This window comes from Nesoenas mayeri (genome assembly GCF_963082525.1).
Source record: "Nesoenas mayeri genome assembly, chromosome: 9".
In the NCBI taxonomy this organism is placed as follows: Eukaryota; Metazoa; Chordata; class Aves; order Columbiformes; family Columbidae; genus Nesoenas; species Nesoenas mayeri.
Genome location: NC_137557.1, coordinates 16,341,275 through 16,357,752, shown reverse-complemented (window position 1 = coordinate 16,357,752; position 16,478 = coordinate 16,341,275). Strand labels below are relative to the sequence as shown.

The following is a 16,478-nucleotide window of genomic DNA, read 5'->3' as shown; positions in this document are numbered from 1 at the left end:
TACTGTGCAGGTCTAAAGTCTCTTCACAGAAAGTAGTGTGGGGTGTGATGAGTAACACGTGGCTCACGCTGTTGTCAGAGTACGAATCCAGGAATGGATCCAGCCCTGCCCAGCAAAAGGCAGAACAATGCCCAAACTAAACCCGAGAGGACACTGCCCCACGCAGAATGGCATTTATTTGCCACGCAAGAGGGACTTCCCTGCACCAAACTGCTCCATGCACAAAGAACTTCTGTGCCAACGTCACCGAAACCGCGGCAGCACTTGCCCAGAGCAGAGTGTCCCTGCACAGCACCCAAAAGGGACCCAAAGGGACAGCTATGGCACAGAGGGACCCCAAGAGTGCTTGTCTGGGTGATGGAGCAGCAGGAACGCACCACTGCGATGGAGGGGTCGAGCTCGGCAATGCTCATTCTGCAGGGCGGGTGCTGGCAGTGGAAGCTTTCGTCGGGGAGACAGCCGCTGTCGTTGTGCTCCACCGCGGGCTGCGTGGTGTGGGGGTCCAGGTAAATGAGCTCCTCACCTGCACAGACGGACAAGGAGACGTGAAAAGGAGAAATGTTCTAAAAAAACTCATCCTCTGAGAAGTAAACGGCGAGATACAAGAAGGGTGATGACGGAGCCAGCTCTCCTAACCCCACAGAGGAACCCATGTTCTAGGGACAACTTGCTTTCAGCCACTTCCCAAATGCTTCTCGCCCAGGCGAAGCGGCAGCTGCACGCTCCATGGCGACACCCTGGGCTCAAGGCACAGGCGCCATGCGGATCCTGGTCCCGCACCTGCGTTCCAGGGTCCTGCAGAAGCTCAAGTCAGCCCCAGAAATCCAAAGCACAATCAGCCTGAGGTCTCAGGCAGAGAGAAAATCAGAGGGAAGGAGGAGAGCAAAAGCACAACCATTTGTAGGGCTCCAGGGAGGGGACAACTAAAGGGCAGTTAAATCCAGCCAAGCCCCCGAAGAAAGGTCAGCTCTGAACCTATGAAGCAGCCTCTGCGCACACCTCTTTACACACAGGATTTAGTGTTACGCAGTGGAAGTTTACAGCCCGTCCAACAGCCACTGTTCAAAGCTACATCACTCGCAAAGATATTCAGTCCCCAGCAGCCTTCCGCGCTTCCAGCAGGAGCCCTGCAGCATGCAGCACAGAGTGAGCAGGAGAGCAGCACTGCTCCACAAGCGGCTTTTGAGCTGGGGGGAGATGCTCGGGAAGTCTGTGCGGTACTCTGGGCACTCACCTACATAGCCAATGAAGTAGTGAGCACTGTTTGGTTTCCCTCCGATCACTCCCAGGGACTGGGGCATCATGAAGCAGTGCTGGAAAAGCAATACAGAAAACACACAGCTGACAGACAGTGAGACAGCAAGTGGCAACAGAGGCAAACATCCAAAAATGCAGCGGGAAAGAAAGACGGGGACACTGAAAATCAGCAACTCTAGCAGCAGAAACAGCCGTTTCTGTTGAGAACTCTGCCAGGAAGGCTGGAGGTCGCAACACAGGGCCCTCGAGAAACATGGAAACAGCTCAAAAACACCTTGAAGTGCTGACAGGAACAGATGGGTGGACCAAATGGAAGGAGCAGCACTACTGCAGGAGCAGCACTACTGCAGGACCCAGGCTGGGCAAGTCGGCGTCAAGACACCCTGGCGTTGTCACCAGGCTGCAACAGTGTGCTCGAGGGGGAACCATTATTCAGGAAACAGTTTTAAGTTCCTTTTCCAGCTGTAGTACCCAGGCGCCAGCTGCTGGGTTAAGGGAAAGTAACCTCATGTGACTTACGGGCTCTCTTAGCAGCTTGGAACTTGCCAGCATTAGAATAGGACAACATGCACCCTGTCTCCTGCATATACTCAGCACACCCTGAATTCTGCAGCCTCCCGATGCTCCTCTCTGCAACCATCAGCCCCGTTCTGGCCTCAGCCTGCAGCACAAGCTCCAGCATCAGAGCCACGGGGGGTCTGTGACACCGGAGTCATTAATGCTCAGGTTGCCACCAAGCACAGCACAGTTGTGCTGAACAAATGCTGCAGCAGGTTGGTACATCTGAACACAACGAGGGACTGAGGTTAAGTTGTGAAACGAGATCCTCAAAAAAAGCCAAACGCCAAAAACCACCCTCCCCCCCCCCCGCCCCCGCAAAAGCCTGACTAAAGCCTGAAGGACCGCATACCCAGATCTCTGACCAGGACCGTCTCTGAACACATTTTTCTTTTGAAAATAGGACAATTTTGAGTATTTTTTGCCCCAAAACCGAATTCCAGAAATGACTTAATTCACAACAGGCTCCTTAAGCATCAGAACACCCAACAATTCAGCTCCGGGTCCCCTACCTTGAGTGTTTCAATATAGGCTTCATTGATCTCTGTGAGCCCGAGGCGGAGAGGAATCAGCAGCACCAACGGTTTCCAGAGTGAGCGCCTATCTCTAACCCCCGCTTCCTCTGGGCACCCGTTGTAGAGTCCGTCTGACTCCACAGCCGGGCACGCTGCAGCTCCAGCACACGGCGCGTTGGACTGGCACAACCGCCCTACAGAAAGGGAATAGGAGCAGAAAGCGTCAGAAATAACCTCTGTTTCTAGACCTCAAGTCTTTCCGTTTGAGCTCTGGTCAACAATTGCTATTTGCTACAAGCCTAAAGCACTTAGAAGAAAAGCTTAACGAGGTTTAGCGCTGGGATCATGTGCTGTGTGTCCTCCCTGCAGAGTTTCTGGTAGAGCTCAGCATTTCGTGGAGCTTACACCACGCTTAGGCCGAAGCGTGTTGTACTCACAGCCACCATCTGGCGGGCAGTTAAAATGCAAATTCTTCCAGCAGGTGAGTGTTGCTGTGCCAACAAGGCTGAAGGGTTGATTAGGAGGTCAGGCAAGAGTCCTGAATTCAGAGGGAAAAATCTGGAGTGTTCAACTGCAGGAGTTCCCGGAGGATGTGAAGGCAGTTGAACGGCATGAGGAAAGCGCTATGGCTTAACAGAGGAAATATTCGCCTGTAATTAGCGCTGTAACGAGATACAAACATGGTGCCTGTCTACAGTAGTTGTAATTTGCCTGTAGTTTACTGCAGCCTTCATAAATTCTATCAGGGATCATTCAGAAGCTACTTCAGAGACCTAAAGCTGGATGATCATTAACTCTGCAATGTCAGCATGAGCTTTGCCTGTAAGATATGGGGCAGTAAAACTCCTCAGGGCATATTCATGACGCAAGTGTTGTTCTCATTCTACATCCTCATCGTACAGGCTTGACAAACACTCAGCCAGGCTGTAATGCAACCAGATTATGTAAATTCTGCTACAGAAACAACTCCAAGCCTACCTGTCTCACTGGCCAATTTCATTATTTGCTGGGTGTGTGAACCAAAAACCCAAACCCCAAAGAAACCCACAGCACTTTAATCGTGAAGCCAAGGCAATTAGATAAAATGCCAGAGGCTCGTTTAATTAATTCCTGGCCTAAGCTGAATTGCAGGACACGCTAGCAGGTAGGACACCATGTAAACAACCAACCTTCATCACCAGCTCAATACTAAGAGCTTCAAACCCAGCTGAACAAGAACGTTACAGCTGAGGTTCGGAAAAATAGATCTAAAGCCTCATGGAAGAGTTTGCCGGTGCTCCCTGCACTGTCCCTCAAGGAGGGACAAGGTGTGCGTGTGCACGTCTCTCATGCACAGATGTATCATAGTTACTCAAAGTCCTGAGAAAACCAACAGTCATTACCCATAGTGGCTTATCCTGTTAAAACAGTGAAGATCGTGGGGTTTCTCGCTGGCCTGTTCTGATCTGGAATCAGCTGCAAAGCCACAGCTGTGGCTGCACGGGGCATCACTGCGGGTTCCCTCGTTAGGCAAAGCCACTGGCTGGGATATCAACATATTTAACCCCAGTTTAAGCAGCAGGGAGCTCAGCACACACTAAACTCACCCTGCTGCTTTAGCAGGCTTTTCAGCATGTTAAGCAAGTTTCGTACATCAGTCTATTCCCTGACAAGCAGCGTGGTGGCACAGCATGGTGGAACCTGCCGAACGCTTCCCAGCTGGATCCAAACCATTTACTGCAAACACACCACAACAGATGGGACACAGCATTGCTCCCGCTGCTGCTGTTGGGTACTGGCTTTACTGTCGTGCTTTCTCACCACCTTTCTGATGCACAGAATACTCCAACATCCATCTAAGAGCCCCTTTCTCATCTAACAGACTGACTCAAAAGGGATAAAGAGGGATGTTTTCTTCACTGGTGTAGCAAAAGGTGTTTCCTACACACCTTAGGCTGAATGATATCAATGACAGAATTTAACAGATATATGAAACAGCGTTAACTTCTGAATGCTTCACTAGCGACAGATGTTGGGGCACAAGATAGATAATGTACCTACAGACACGTAACACACGTGACCTGCTTGTACAGCAACTTTCAGGCTCCAAACGTGACTCACATTTGGGGAAAACAAACACCCTTCACACACATCACAAGCAGTATGGACACGTTACTTGAAGCAGTGCCAGTGCTGATCACAAGCCACACAGACAAGAGCCTGCAGCGCATCCAAGCCATGCTTCAGTTCTACAAGTCACGTTTTCGGGCTAAAGATGAAAGATAAACCCAATTTCCATCTTCACGCTGGCCTTTGTTTAAGCCAAGGGCATCAGCACATACATTCGCAGAACTACGTGTACCTAAGGTTGGACAAGCACTTCTCAATCAGATTTTACGCTTCTTGGCCTCTCAATTGAGAGTACCTGGTAAGAGATGTGACTTTGTAAAGAGACTGTCCTGCACTCTAGGGACAAACCGCCTGATTTGGGCTCCGTGGCAGCCACAACGATGCCTGCAACAACCTCCCCAGCTCCAGCGCTCAGCAGACTGCTCTACGTGCAGTTTCAGAACGTTAACTGGGTGGAAAACACCGCGTGGATTTGTGCTGTGTAAGCGTGCTGCCTCACCGTGCAGCTGAGAGCAAGCGAGGGGACGGCTTGCGTGGTCGGGACATGCAGAGCTGTAGTGAGCAGCTCTGGTTACTGCAGCGAGCAGCTCTGGTTACCGCAGCACTGCAGCCCGAGCAAGCACGCTGGAGGTGAACACATAGCTGCTCAGCCTCCAGTGCCGTCCTGTTGTCAGGATGCACCAAAAAGAGGAAGGAAAAAAGAGAGGACAAAAAAAAAAAAAGAAACAGCCAGCAAGCTGTTTCATTCATCCTTAAAAGAGGATGAGAGATCCACTCCAGAGATGGATTATCTTCTTCTCCCCGCCCCACCAATTTTGTTAATTTTCCTCTTCAGCGATCTGCTCTGGTTTTCTTACTCTGCCTAATAGCAGAGACATTCCCACCCTGTTATCACAGAATCCCAGAGTGTCAGGGGCTGGAAGGGCCCTGGAAAGCTCATCCAGTGCAATCCCCTCATGGAGCAGGAACACCCAGATGAGGTTACACAGGAAGGTGTCCAGGCGGGTTGGAATGTCTGCAGAGAAGGAGACTCCACAACCTCCCTGGGCAGCCTGGGCCAGGCTCTGACACCCTCACCCCCAACAAGTTGCTTCTCATCTCTAAGTGGAACCTCCTGTATTCCAGTTTGCACCCATTGCCCCTTGTCCTGTCACTGGTTGTCACCCAGAAGAGCCTGGCTCCATCCTCCTGACACTCGCCCTTTCCATATTGATCCCCAGGAATGAGTCACCCCTCAGTCTCCTCTTCTTCAGCTCCAGAGCCCCAGCTCCCTCAGCCTTTCCTCACACAGGAGATGTTCCACTCCATCATCTTCGTGGCTGCACTGGACTCTTATGGACTATCTCTTTATATGAAAGAGGAAGCAGCCATTTACTGCTCACTACCTGCAGCCATCAGTAAGTGTGACAATACCTCCCGAGCAGCTCCCACCTATCGTCTGGAGGCCACCAGAGCTTCTCTCCAGATCCAGAGGCCACAGTGCCAAGCCACAGGCTTTATCAGATAAAGCAAAAGTCAAACAAGTGGACTTCCTTGCCTTAGAACAGGAATTCTCATCTGGTTTTAGCATGCTTGGCCACAATTTAAAGACAAAAAATTGACTTGGAGCCCATTGTGTTGTACTGCTACACACTGCACCTTTTTTTTTTTCTTGCTGCCAGAGGATATGCCACATTCTACCTCCATGTGATACTTACGGATTTCTTCCATCACTACCGTGTTGTCCATGGCTATATGGACTGCCAGGGAACTCCATGTATCAAAAGTTGCAAGTTTTCTAAAGGAAAATTAAAAAAAAAGTAAGCAAGGAATAGCTACAATTACAAGACAAAGACGGTGTTCTACCAAAAAGAAATTGGATTATTAGAGACTGGCTTTAATCAGTTATGCTGCAAAGTATGTTTTTATACACGTATTGGAGTTGTAACCCGGTTGTCGCTAGTTATTATGGCCAGAAAAATAAACAAGGTTGCAAATGGGGTCACACCTGAGAATTTGTTACCTACATCTCTCCTGGTCACCTATACCAGAACCTGGGCTAATCCAGCATATGGTCTGACCTGGAAAAGCTGCATTTAGGCAATCCAAGCCTATCCCAGGGAGCTCCTCGCTCATCTAATCAAAGTGAGGAAAGAATCGTGACAGGAGAGAGAATGTTTCCCAAAATATGGTGTGTCCCAGTTACTAAAGGCAGCCTGTGCTCCAGCACCGCACTGATCCTCTGCCTGTCACCACAGAACCCAGGCAGCAAATACTAACGCTTTTCTCTGCTAACGGATTAGGAAATTAATGGCTCGCTGGCAGATTTTGACGACGACACTGCTGCAGAGCATCGCGCTCAGTTCTAGAGGCAAGCGTAATACTTGTGGGATGTGGAGAGAGATTTCTGGAGGTTGTCCTCAACCTGCAATCTGTTTTCTCTCATATCTGCCAGCATCTGAGAAACAGAAAGTTTCAAGCTTGGGCCCAAGCAGGTTGCCTGCTAAGAGCATTAAAACATACAGCAGCCAAAACCTGTAAATGAGGAGGTACCACAAACCAAACGACCCCAGCATGTGGTTCGAAAGATATAAAGGGAAAACGCAGCACTTACTTGAGCACTTGTGCAACTGTGTTTGGTCCATACCACTGACCTATGGATTTCCCCTCTCCAACTCCCATCTGGGCTGCATCGCAGGAGAAAAAAAAAATACAAAATAATTTAGCAAATAATTTCACCTACACTGCATCCCTTCCTAATCAGAGTTGGAAGCACTTTTGAGTCAGCAGAATCTACCCTTTCATGGGATATCTTAGTGCAGATGGAAGGGAGAAGTGTGCCGATGGAAGAGAGAACTGGAACAGGCTGCTTCTCTTTTATATGCCAGGGAAGTTTATAGCAAAGTGAGATCCTTCCTTAGTCCATTTTCTCTGACCAGCAATCTTGTATTAATAATCTTGTATTAGTATTAATATTAATAATAATATGAATATTGCAGGGCCCTGGTGAGCACAGCCACCACGTGTGTTCCTCTCAGCTAGCGAGGATCCGGAAAGCGATGCCAAATATAACCGAAAGCTTTAGACAAACCTGAAGGTCTTCATGGAGCCAACAAGAAAAATCCATCATAACCCATAACAAACAGTGGTAGTTTTACATCATGGCAAAAAACAAGCAGCATGATATTACATACCAGCCAACCTGCTGGTTGTTTTTTTAGTTAAGTTAGTGAAATAAGCACAGAGTGATGTTCTACACGCATGGGAAACCCAGGCAGAGTATCTTCAGCACCCAGGCTCTTACCTATCTGGTGAATGGAGTAGTAGCTGTCTTTTCTGTCAACGAAGGCATTAAGAACACTGAAGTAATTATCCACCTGCCTCTTCCCTTTTATCCACCTCCAGTCTAAGACAGACAAGGGGATATAACGAAACAAAACATGATTATTTATTAGCAACTAGAGACTGCAAGCTACAAACTCTTCCCTGTGCCTCAATCAGCTGACTCGATTTTCACGCCACTATCTTTTACTAGGCATCTGAGGCATTCCCAACACCAAAGGATGAATTTTAAAAGAAAGGCGAGCATTTTCACAGCTGGCATGAAGGAATATCACCCACAGAACAACAAATCAACAAATGGCCAGAAAACACAAATTGTACCTCTGTCCCACAGATGGGAAATAGGATTACACTTTCTCATTGACAGGCCTGAGCTACTTATTACAAGAAAAAACAGATGACCTCACTACAAAAATCATCCTACACGAATTCAAAGGACATCAACAATGGTCAAAAACCCCCTCTGGTACAGCTGCTCACAGACAGAGAGCTCAAGTATTCAGGGAGAAGAGACTACACTCAGTGAGGGCTTTGTGACAAAACTGCACTCTAAACAAGAACCAGCCTAAGTCGCTTTAATCTTCAGCCACATAAAAAAACCCTTCAAGAAAAATTTAGTCCGTGCTTGGCTTCAGTGGCTTCAGCTAGCACATTACAGGGCTCGGCTTTGTCTTAAGGCTTGGATAACTATATCTGTCCATGCAGAGTTGCAGACAGTGGGGAAACACGGGATTTCCACTGGACTTTTCTCTCAACAGTCCTGAATTTGAGAATACTAAAGAAAAAAGTGACAGACACACGGCGTGAACTGTGGGGGTATCCTGTGCAGGGACAGGAGTTGGACTCGATCCTTGTGGGTCCCTTCCAACTCAGGACATTCTATGATCACAATTCTACAGAAGCTAGTTTGGGCTGTGCACTGGTTTACCTCTTCCCAAATGTCTGCAGACCAAGGCCTGAGCAAAGATCATCTGGCCGCACCGCAACATACAGCCCCAGCCGGTGTCAGACGTGGGACCGGTTCCTCCTGTAAACCAGGACAGACAATAAACATGTAATGAACAGTAAAACTGCACCAAGTGGGAGGAGAAATGAAAATGCTGTGAGCCCGCACGGGGAGCAGGTTCAGCCAAGAAATCAGGCAGGGAATAAGGACTACCTTAGCTCCATACCCAAGGCTGAGAAACAAAAAGGTAGTTATCACTGAGTAACCTAACTTCTTGTGATCCTCGTCTGGAGAAGATGACTCATCATGCAAACCAAACCAGTCCCAAGGAGTTCCCACATCATAGCTGCGACTGAATGAGATTCCAAAGTGAACAACACAGGCCAAAAAAAACCCCACAACACAAGCAAACAAACCAAAACCCACAAAACACCAGACAAACAAACCCACCCCAGCAATGAAAACAGCGCATCCTACATAATACTGGAGAATAAGAATTCTGAAGAGCTTACAGTATTTAGATGTGCAAGCAGAGGGAAGTGGCCAACAATAAAATGCATGACTGGGAGAAGACTGGAAAAGGTTTACTGTGCGACATGCAAACTGGATCTATACTGTAAATGGGACACCAACCAGTAAATGGGGTTTGTTTTTGTCCCTCTCCCTTTAATAACTTACACAGAAACCCCAATTGTGTTTGTGAGCCAGAGTTAAATACGTGCTAAGCCTTCAATTTCAAATGCATGTTTAAGTGTGGCTCACAAGCATGAATTTAAAGGAATTAAGCTGTATTAAAGATGTCTCATACCTTGTTAGGCAAAGGGTTTCCCAGTATGGAAAGAACAGAACAAGCCAGAAGGACCAGCTACCAAGCCAGAAGGACCAGCTGGGGATGATGCTGACGGTGGAGATGCAGATGGGGCCTGGAATCCCCTTTACCTGCTCTCAGATCTCTCTAACATCAGTAAACCAAACCACAGCACAGAAGAGACCATGCAGAATATCTTAAGGAACACAAGACGCCTGCCTTTGAGTTCACCAGGAAACATTCCCCGTATGACCACAGCTCCTGTGTATAACAGCTGCTTCGGGCGCTTAAAAAAACCCCACGCGAACAAAAAAAACCCCCATAGTCTAGAGCAGATGCACAAAGGCAGTGATTTCTGTATCGTCTCTCTAGCTTCCACCTCTTTAATCCACTTCAAGCCTAAAACTGTCTTTAAATAATATTCCACTCGAGAGCTATGTAGGACCTAATGAACTTCTGTACAAAAATCTTCCCCTGTTGCTCAAAGAAAGTAGGTTTCTAGGTAGGCTTCCCAAACTCATTCTTGTGTCCCTTTTAAAATCACTCTTATCCCTCATACCCACAGGGGTTAGAAATCCTCATATTAGACAAACAAGAAGCCTATGCTATGCATTAAATCTCAGATTCCTACGAAAAGAAGTTCATTAACGTTGTGCTTATGGGGTAGAGATTAATTTGGTAGAGATAACTGGATTATCATCACTTCCAGGATATACTTAGACTCCTTTGCAGTACGTACCGATAGCAGGGAAGTTCTTCCTGTAGGTGAACCAGAGCCGAGAGGTCACGTCCAACAGGATCTCTTCTTTCTCTGGAAAAATGTCAGTGTGGAAAGGCATGCACGTGAGGGCAGCACCAAAACACAGCTAAATCCAGCTCCCTCCCACCTTCCCTAACAGCAACAGCCCCAACTATCACGACATGAGTCCCAATAACTACTAAGAGCAGTAACTTTCTGCACAGAAATATTCCAGAGTCTGACAGTCCGAATGCTCTGGCAGCAAACAGACGCTCGGCAGCGCGCTTGCAAGGCTTGCAGTCACCTTGCTGCTCAGAAAGCAAAGTGTAACGCTAAAAACGTCCTTTGGAGTGTTACAGCAGGTTGCATCATGCAGGCAAAATACCTGTAAAAACGCTGTATTTCCGGCCAAGGATCCAAACGGGTTCTTTGGTCTCAGGGAAGTCTTCATATTCAAACCTGAGAGTGTCATAGGTAAGAGTAGCTAGAAAGAGAAAGAAGAAATCACACATCTTTCATGGCCTTTCCTTGTGTTTTAGAAATCATACAAAATTACAGAATCAGAGCTGCTGGCACCCAGTAACTGACACACACAGAGCAGTTGGTAAGAAATGGTGCAGCCCTCATCACCCACAGCTCTGGAAGGTGCAGGGGGCTGACACAGCCCCGCTCATTCCTGCTGCTCCACAAGCAGAAAAGCAGAGGGATTTCCAGGTTAGGGTTCTGCCCAGTGCAAAAAATGGTCAAGAAAATGTCGAGGACTTTGGCTGGCAGCTGCATGATGTCCCCAGAACAGGCACCATCGTGTACATCATCACCAATATCACCATCTTCTTTTCAAGTGAGCAAAGTGATTAATATCCAGAGAACAGAATGTTTGGTAGTGGAATGCTAAAAGCATAGGTTGCATTAAGATGGGAACTAAACCTCGCTCTGCAAGTCAGTCCCTCCTCAAGAGGCAGAAGCCGTCACCCGCGCTGCAAACAGCCTTCCAGGCGTCACACTAAAATCCAAGAACATGTGCTCGTTCACACATGACAGACAAACCTTACGTCTATTTTACAGGCTCCTTTAACAGCACGGGATCCATCAGTGCGTCAATATCCATTTTCTTCCAGCACCATGACAGAACAACCCAGCAGCACAGGCTGCCCTGGGATTAAGGCAGCTTGAACTTCCATGCAAAAGGCACATGTGATGGGGTGGAAAGAAAAGGAGAGTTGTGCTCCACCAGGTGTGTATCTGGAAATCAGGCACTTTAAAGTGTTCTAGGAACCCTTGAAATGAACCATCTCAATTTGTAGGTGTTAATTCTTTAACAAACCACCTATAAGATCTAAAGCAGAACTAAGCCAGACTGTTCTGTGACTGTTACAGTGGCTTATTGAAAATATCCCTCACAGCAAATGCAATAAAACCTGCGGTAATGTAGCAAACCTCTTGCATCTTACAAGGAGAAGACTTTCATAGATGAGCTTTCCTCCCAATTAGTCCTCGCTTAGCTTTCCAAAGCGTCACCTGGTGCACCAATAAATAGCAACTCGGTCCATTTGATAGCTCCAGAAAGCTTCTATTAGATTTCGGCTCCTAAATCTAATTTTGGATAGACTCTGGACCTAACCCTAGCCCAAAAGGTTTAAAGCAGGTTCCTTATGTGAATCAGTCTATCGACTGTCTCAGGCACATTTAGGAGAGCACGGGCCACACGTTCTCATTCCCATCCCATGATGTGACTCCTCAACAGCAAGCAAAGCAAAGCAATTCTGCTTGGACAGGAAAGTTCCAGTAAATTAATTCACCTTTTTCCTCCAACAAACTTTAGCAAGGAAATTATGAAATTCTTTACCATATACCAGACAAACTTTACAAACCCCCAGCAGTCCATGCTTTCTGTGACTGCCTTCACTTAATAGTTTGGCTCGCTTCACCCCTTTTCTTGCTCAACGTTGGAGATTTCTTTCCAGGGAAGGAAGCAACGTGGCTTCTGCAGATGTTTTCAAGCGTGCATCACTTTCTACTTTCTCCCTTGTTTCCCTTTAGGATGAGACATCACAAGCTTATTCTGACAGCTCAAAGGGACGCTAATCGTTAGGGTGTTTTAAAATTCAGTGCATTACCAGATACAATCTTAAATAAAAACTGAAGATCTCAGATAGATCTTAGTGCTCAAAGGAATATTTTGTGGTTTATTTTCTCAGTTCTGAAGCTTGCCACGAATCCAGCTCTCTGTCAAAGGAGCCTCGAATAGCTTAAATAAAATGACTGAAAGAAAGATGCTAGACAGAAACTATCCAGGGAGCTGCAAGGGACATGACGCTACATGCTGGGGAGGAGACAGACACTCACAGCCCTTCGGCCGAACAGCCGACATCTGGGCTCGCTGCAAAGGTCCCGCAGGTCCAGCCGCGCATCCGAAAGATGCCGTCAGACATTAGCACACATGTTGGCTTCCCAAAAGAAAATATCTGCCACCAGCTGAAAAGACACAACTGCTAAACACAGGAGTTCAGGTTTCGCCTTCACAGGGAGGAAAATTCAACTGATTGCTCCGAGCTAGCATCAACAATTTTATAACGGGACCAATAACCTCCCCACAATGCTTGAAGCAACTCAGTGATTCCTTTACAAACATCTACTTTCATGCGCTCTGGCGCTTTTTCAAAACTACATCCGTTGTGCTATGGCCCAGATTAGCTAAATATGAGCCAGTTGGACCCCAAAAATTCAGGCGGGGGTACAAAGAGCATCATGCCTTGCACAGGAGCCTTTCTTTCCCGCTTAGAGTGAGAGGCAAAGGGTCTGAAAATAAATAAAACTGGAATTTCCCTAAGCAGAAATCCTACTCGAAGATCCTCCTTTCAGTGCTCCAAAAGTCAAGGGAGATCAGCAAATTTCTCAGGCAGCGTTCCAAACCTTCACCTTCAAGAAGCCCTCAATCTATTTTAAATACTGACCTCTGAGCATCCAGGACAGCAGAGCAGCAGCCTCTGCAGAAAATCCAAGTGCACGTCAAATACGATAGTTCCAATTCTTTCAGCACAGTGAATTTACAGTTTAAAAACCAAGAGTTTCAGCCCTGCAAAGCACACCCTTGAAAAGGTGGCCTCGCTTTCCAGGTTTTGAATGTCTGCAGAGAAGGAGACTCCACAACCTCCCTGGGCAGCCTGGGCCAGGCTCTGCCACCCTCACCCCCAACAAGTTGCTTCTCGTACTTCAGTGGAACCTCCTGTGTTCCAGTTTGTACCATTGCCCCTTGTCCTGTCACTGGTTGTCACCCAGAAGAGCCTGGCTCCATCCTCCTGACACTCCCCCTTTCCATATTGATCCCCAGGAATGAGTCACCCCTCAGTCTCCTCTTGTCCAGCTCCAGAGCCCCAGCTCCCTCAGCCTTTCCTCACACGGGAGATGCTCCACTCCCTTCAGCATCTTGGTGGCTGCGCTGGACTCTCTCCAGCAGTTCCCTGTCCTGCTGGAACTGAGGGGCCACGTCTGGACACAAGATTCCAGGTGTGCTCCCCTCAGGGCAGAGCAGAGGGGCAGGAGAACCTCTCTGACCTACTGACCACTCCCTTCTAACCCACCCCAGGTACCATTGGCCTTCCTGGCCACAAGGGCCCAGTGCTGGCTCACGGTCACCCTGCTGTCCCCAGGACCCCCAGGTCTCTTTCCCCTATACTTCTCTCCAACAGCTCGTTCCCCAACTTCTACTAGAACCTGGGGTTGTTCTTGCCCAGATACAAGACTCTATGCTTGTCCTTGTTATATTTCGTCTTCCCTAGAAAGCCCTGACAGAAAAGGCAAAGCTTTGTAAACACCGCTACAAAAAAAGCACCTACGTTCAACAACCTAGGTAAAGCTGTTCAAACTAATACCACATGAAATACCAGCATTAAGGCTGAACGTTTGAGTTCTCTTCCACTTTTGCACATGTGGGTAGATCTACTCGTTTATAAGAGACCACATCACAAAAATCTGCCGCTTGTGAAGCACCAGGAACCGACCCTCAACAGCCTCTCGTGCCCGCGGAATCAGTGACACTCAACGCCGGTTCACTGAACTTGAGTAAGCCCAAGGTTATTGAGAAGTGCTAGAGCATCACCTTGACACAGACCAAGAAAAACCATCTCAATACATAGAATTAGGGTGGAGGGTGAAATCTTGCCTCTCCTCTTATATTCTTAGGCCCTATAATAAAAAAGCCGAGCTAAAAACATTGTCTGAACTTGTAAGAAGCTCCCACATAAACACAGGCAGAAGCACAGCCCAGCAGCCCCTGACTGGTGATGCCAGTTTGCAAATGTGCTTATGGCAAGATATGAGCTTACGGCACGTTCCAAACCTGCCAGCCACTCGCTTTATCTGTTTCACCAGAGCTCTTTGGTTTTCTATCAACTTTGGGAAACAAATAACAAGTGAAAACGTTGGTGACTCAAAAAGAAATATGGCAAGTGATCTTCCCTGGGGTTTGCACAGCAAAACAGCTGATGTTCACTCATCAATCATCTTGGTTCCAGTTTGCTCACACAGCTTTAATGTCTTGTTAAAAAGCTATTTATATAAAATACTGAAGTAGAGATTTGGCGCATCACACAGAAGGAAAAGAGAGCTTTTCAACACCTCCCTTCCCAATTCGCTCCTTGGGTTTTCCCCAGTCTCCTGCAAGGCCTCACTCTCTGACACAGTAATACTCCACAAGGGCTGAGCCACAGTGTTCCCTTCGGCCTCCAATTAATGCTGCCATGGAACAATGAGAAATCGGGCAGATGATCATCTCCTTCACCTGAGACAGAGCAGAGAGCAGGAAAGCTACTGGATGGAGAGTATTTCAGAAGAGGCTCAAGAAGAGAAGGTAAATTTATTGTGTTAGTAAAGCTAATTGCTGAAAAACCCTAGAAAACAGATAACTGGAGAACAGCCTGAACTCTTATTTCTGGCCTTTCCAGCAGAAAGATTAAGTCTTTTAGATCCCCTAAGCTTTTTCAAATGAGACAAATCCTAATTATCTAAGCAATAACAAGGAGTTAAGGGACAGCCAAGGAGGAAAGTTAGTCAAGAGGAGAGCAGTGCCTCCTTGGAGGCCCCAAGCAAACAGCTCCAAGTCTGCCAACCAAGTCTTCCCAGCTACCTGAACAGTGTGGCTGGAGGTCTCTGCTCCAAAGCCCAGTGACTTCCTTCCTCTTCACACAGAGGAGAACCAGCCCTACTGTCCCGCACAGCGAGGTTCTCCTTCCCTCCACAAGCCTTGCAACACTCGCACAAAGTGCAAGCAAACACATCTCTCGGCTCACGTTGTGTAAATTCACTTGGCTGGAATACAGTTTGTTCGCAGGTGCCGAGGACGGGACACAGCAGCCTGCAAGGACGCGGCGGGCGGCTGGGACGCTATCGGCACTGACAACAGCGGTGCTTGCATCAAGGGCAGAAACAAGTCACAACAACAGTCCAGAGGAACAAGAGCTACAGAATCCCTACACAAACACTCACCCGATGCGGAGGAGGAGCCCACGCAGCCCAGGAAAGTGTTTGTTATTATAGAGCAACACTTCAGAGAATCACAGAATGTCAGGGATTGGACAGGACCTCAAAAATCATCCAGCCCAATCCCCTCAACCTCTGCGGAGGGTGAATGAAAACCTGTCACTACACAAGGGCTACACGGAAGAGAGTCCCACACACTTTTTCTCACCCTGAACAAAACCCAAATCTCTATGGCAAATAGCTTTGCCCTCTTACCCATCGATGCCACAGAAGCAGCCTCGGGACACCGGCCCTGTCACGCCCCAGGCAGCCCCGTCCAGGCCCAGCGTTCCTCAGGAACGAGGGCGACAGACGGGTCGGGAAGGGCGGGAGGGCTCTGAGCTGCACCGGCGGCAACGGGGCCACCTCCTTCCCCTCAGCGCGCAGGGGAGGCGGCCGGGCCGGGCCCCTCAGGGCCGCACCTCGCAGCGCCGGGGAGGCCGCGCCGCTCCGGGCCGGGCCGCCTGGGCCTGCGCCCACCCGGGAAGCCGCAGGCCTCAAACCGGCCGTGGGGCCGGACCTCGGGCTCCTGAGGGAGAAACCAGCCGCCCGCCCCCCGCGGGAAGGAGCCGCAGCCGCCACCCACCTGCGTCCATGGCGGCGGCCCCGCCGAGGGCTGCGGCCGCGGCCGTCCCAGCGACACACACACCCCGGCGCGGCCCTGCGCGGCCGTCGGCACGAGCGCGGCGCCCGCCCAATGGGAGCGAC

General features: G+C 48.6%; 1 protein-coding gene across 8 annotated transcripts in view; it reads right to left on the bottom strand.

The window, feature by feature from the left end:
- ATG4B (autophagy related 4B cysteine peptidase) overlaps positions 1-16,419 on the bottom strand; it is a 21,243-nt gene extending 4,824 nt beyond the window's left edge. Inside the window, exons 1-10 of one of the 8 annotated variants that reach the window (XM_080349480.1) lie at positions 16,357-16,419; positions 10,639-10,737; positions 10,254-10,325; positions 8,689-8,787; positions 7,723-7,824; positions 7,033-7,105; positions 6,137-6,216; positions 2,328-2,524; positions 1,235-1,313; positions 378-523 (exon numbers count right to left, since the gene is read on the bottom strand). In XM_080349480.1, the coding sequence (XP_080205606.1) occupies positions 378-523; positions 1,235-1,313; positions 2,328-2,524; positions 6,137-6,216; positions 7,033-7,105; positions 7,723-7,824; positions 8,689-8,787; positions 10,254-10,325; positions 10,639-10,737; positions 16,357-16,366 (957 nt within the window). In that variant the 5' untranslated portion in view covers positions 16,367-16,419. Of the gene's footprint in view, positions 1-377; positions 524-1,234; positions 1,342-2,327; positions 2,525-6,136; positions 6,217-7,032; positions 7,106-7,722; positions 7,825-8,688; positions 8,788-8,932; positions 9,059-9,514; positions 9,636-10,253; positions 10,326-10,638; positions 10,738-15,378; positions 15,658-15,737; positions 15,750-15,986; positions 16,171-16,356 lie in introns of those variants that run through there. The other 7 variants (XM_080349481.1, XM_080349486.1, XM_080349479.1 and 4 more) reach the window with 7 other exon arrangements.
- Positions 16,420-16,478: the final 59 nt, after the last annotated feature.